The sequence below is a fragment of the Lolium perenne genome, chromosome 3, assembly GCF_019359855.2.
Source record: "Lolium perenne isolate Kyuss_39 chromosome 3, Kyuss_2.0, whole genome shotgun sequence".
Taxonomy (NCBI): domain Eukaryota; kingdom Viridiplantae; phylum Streptophyta; class Magnoliopsida; order Poales; family Poaceae; genus Lolium; species Lolium perenne.
In genome coordinates, this window is record NC_067246.2 from 195,049,461 (window position 1) to 195,052,129 (window position 2,669).

At 53.1% G+C, this 2,669-nt stretch overlaps 1 protein-coding gene across 1 annotated transcript; it reads right to left on the reverse strand.

Annotated features, from left to right (window-relative positions):
• Positions 1–286: 286 nt before the first annotated feature.
• LOC127338478 (uncharacterized) lies at positions 287–2,047 on the reverse strand. Its single transcript, XM_051364574.2, has 3 exons — positions 1,487–2,047; positions 743–1,378; positions 287–641 (listed from the first exon to the last, which is right to left on the reverse strand). Exons 1-3 carry the CDS (start codon positions 1,885–1,887, stop codon positions 563–565), a joined length of 1,116 nt encoding a protein of 371 aa, XP_051220534.1. The 5' UTR covers positions 1,888–2,047; the 3' UTR covers positions 287–562.
• Between the last annotated feature and the right edge of the window lie 622 nt (positions 2,048–2,669).

A 2,669-nucleotide genomic window follows, 5' to 3' on the forward strand; every position in this document is an offset into this window, starting at 1 on the left:
GGGTAGCTTGGTGGTGAGGTCTAGGGCTAGACAAAAAGCTCGAAACTCGGCGAGTTAAATGAGTGCTCGTTTGCTCGATTCGTTTGAGCTCAACTCGTTTTGTTAACGCGCCGAGCTGAGCATTGGTTTTTGCTCATTAAGGTTAACGAGCTAAAAAATCGAGCCGATTATGTTCGTGAGCTACTTGTTAAGATCGGTAACAAGCTAGGCTTCACCAGTTTTAACTGCGAGTCACTTTAGTTATCTCAAATATTCGGCAGGAAGGGGCCAAGCAAAATAGTGTTCTTTAACCATGTTTGAAACTCCTACATTAGGATCTAAAAACCTATGCTTACTCTCTTCCTCACCAGGCAATGCACACATGTTTGTTTTCCATTGCCTCCTTAACGGTCCTTAACGAGCTGCTCGCGAGCACTCGCAAGAACATAACGAGTCGAGCCGAACAATGATTTCAGCTCGTTATTCTTAACGGGCTTAACGAGCCGAGCCTTAACGATCCGAGCAGCTCGTTAGTCCACCCCCTAATGTGGTCTATCTGAATCAAACAAAACCAAACAGATGGCTACCGCTTGCACTTGTTGCAGTAATGAGTTAGCGCGGACACCTTGGATGCACACCTGTAGCAGAAGCTGTGTCCACACCTACAAGCAAGGTTGAAGAACCAAATAAGCCACAGATCATTCCACGGTTAAGAACCAACAACTCATGAGCAGATGGCGATTTGTCAGGAAGAATAGAACACCTGCATTTGATGTAATTGCACCCTTCCGATTTCTCCACGTACATGTGGCACTTGGGGCAGCGCTGCCACCTCTGGCGGCCGGCGAGCCGGCGGAGCAAGAGATCGTCGCGTCCGCGCTCGTCCTGCCCGAGCTGCTGGAACTCCCTGCACTCGACGCCGGCGTGCCACGGCACGGCGCAGCGGCCGCAGAAGAGGCGGTGGCAGTGCGGGCACTCCGCCTGCGCGATCGCCTCCCCGCCATCATCTGCGAGAAGAGGCGCCGAGCACTCCCTGTACGGGCAGTACACCTTATTACCGGCACCGAACGCGGACTCGCAGAGCAGGAAACCCCACTTGTCGAGGAGATCAGGGGAGATGATGCCGCGGCAGCTCTCCGGCTCGACGGCGCCCGCGCCGCCGCAGCCAGGATCGGGGCAGTCTACGCGCGCGGCGTTCTCGCCCAGCTTCGCGGCGACGTACTGGGCGACGCAGGTGAAGCAGAATTCGTGGCCGCAAGAGGTGACGCTGAACTTGAGGATGTCGGCAACCGTCTCCATGCAGATGGCGCAGTAGAAGAACTCGCCGCCGCCGCCGTTGCCGTCGAGCGGCGAATCGGCTCCACTGCCGTCGATGCGCGATGCTGGGGACGCTTCGGGCCTGAGTAATATTGTGCGGTTTGCAATTCGTTGTAATCGATTTGTACATCGTCACGCGGTCATAGGAATGAACCAAGGAGCTAAAGAAAGTATGGAGTTGGTGGGTTACCTCGATAGGAACACGACGAGCAACATCGCCACGGCGAGGACCCATGTCTTGGCTCGCCAGCTCAAGCCCTTTTTATGCGCAGGCGCGGCACCAGGCGTAGTCGCGCGCGTGTCCGTCAGTATTGGCGGCGGCGGCGGCGGCGGCGGCGGCGGCGAAGGCGCCCGCCATGGCGCCGGTGAAGGCGCCGCGCCCGACGCCGAGGGCAGCAGCACGCCATCGTCGAGGAACAAGGCGACGGGCGCCTTGTCCACCAGCCCGCCGTGGAAGACGGTGCACATCTCTGCCGCTTCCGTCGCAGTGGCGTTGCCGGCCGGCATGAGGCCTTCCACCGGCTGCGCGTCGGCCGAGAGGACAAGGAGGAGGAGAAGGGCGGACAAGGGGAGAGTCCCGGCGAACGGCATCGCGCTTCTCCTACTTGATCGTCGCCGTGCGATTCCCTGTTGGCTATGGATTTGGGGAATATCAACTTGGATTTTGGGAACAAGGGTTGAAGCAAGTTGGGGAATTTTACCGGCGAGAGCTAAACTCCTCTAGTGCCTTGCTCAGTTGCTTCTCAACTACAGTCTACAGTATGAGTGTATGCCACAGTAAAGTAATCTCAACTCTCAAGAAGTCCTTTTTATTTACTAGTGCTCCCTCCGTGAACAACAGAACAAGTGACTTAGCTTTCTGTTGAAAAAAGACAAGAAAAAACATCGAAAAGCACCGTCTTGCAAAAGTAAAAAAGAAAAAGCAAAACCAACCATGTGCCAATCTCAACGTGTCGCTCTGGAATAGAAACTCGGCTCTTGAAGATCAACGAAGCCAAATTATCTCCCGAAAAAGCTCGGCAATTTGAAAACAAAAGAAGAAGGTTGTCCTCTCTCCGTTATATTTGTTTTTCGTTCCCCATTCATGTCTTTCACTGGTCTCATTTGAAATGGCAAAGGGGAGAAGGGAAATAATGATTGACCCTTTTGTGGTGGCTTGAGAAGAGCACCTAAACAGTCCTGCCACGGATATATTTCCTTTTACAGTTGAAGAAATTGCCTTTGATGACTGATCGCTCGTAAGTGGAGGGAATCTTGGAAATCTTCGACAGGAAGTATTACCTAAATATATTATTGAACTTAAGGGAGCATAAGAATATCAATAAGATTCTACCAATTGAGATGTTACTCTCAACTACACATGTCTATCAATG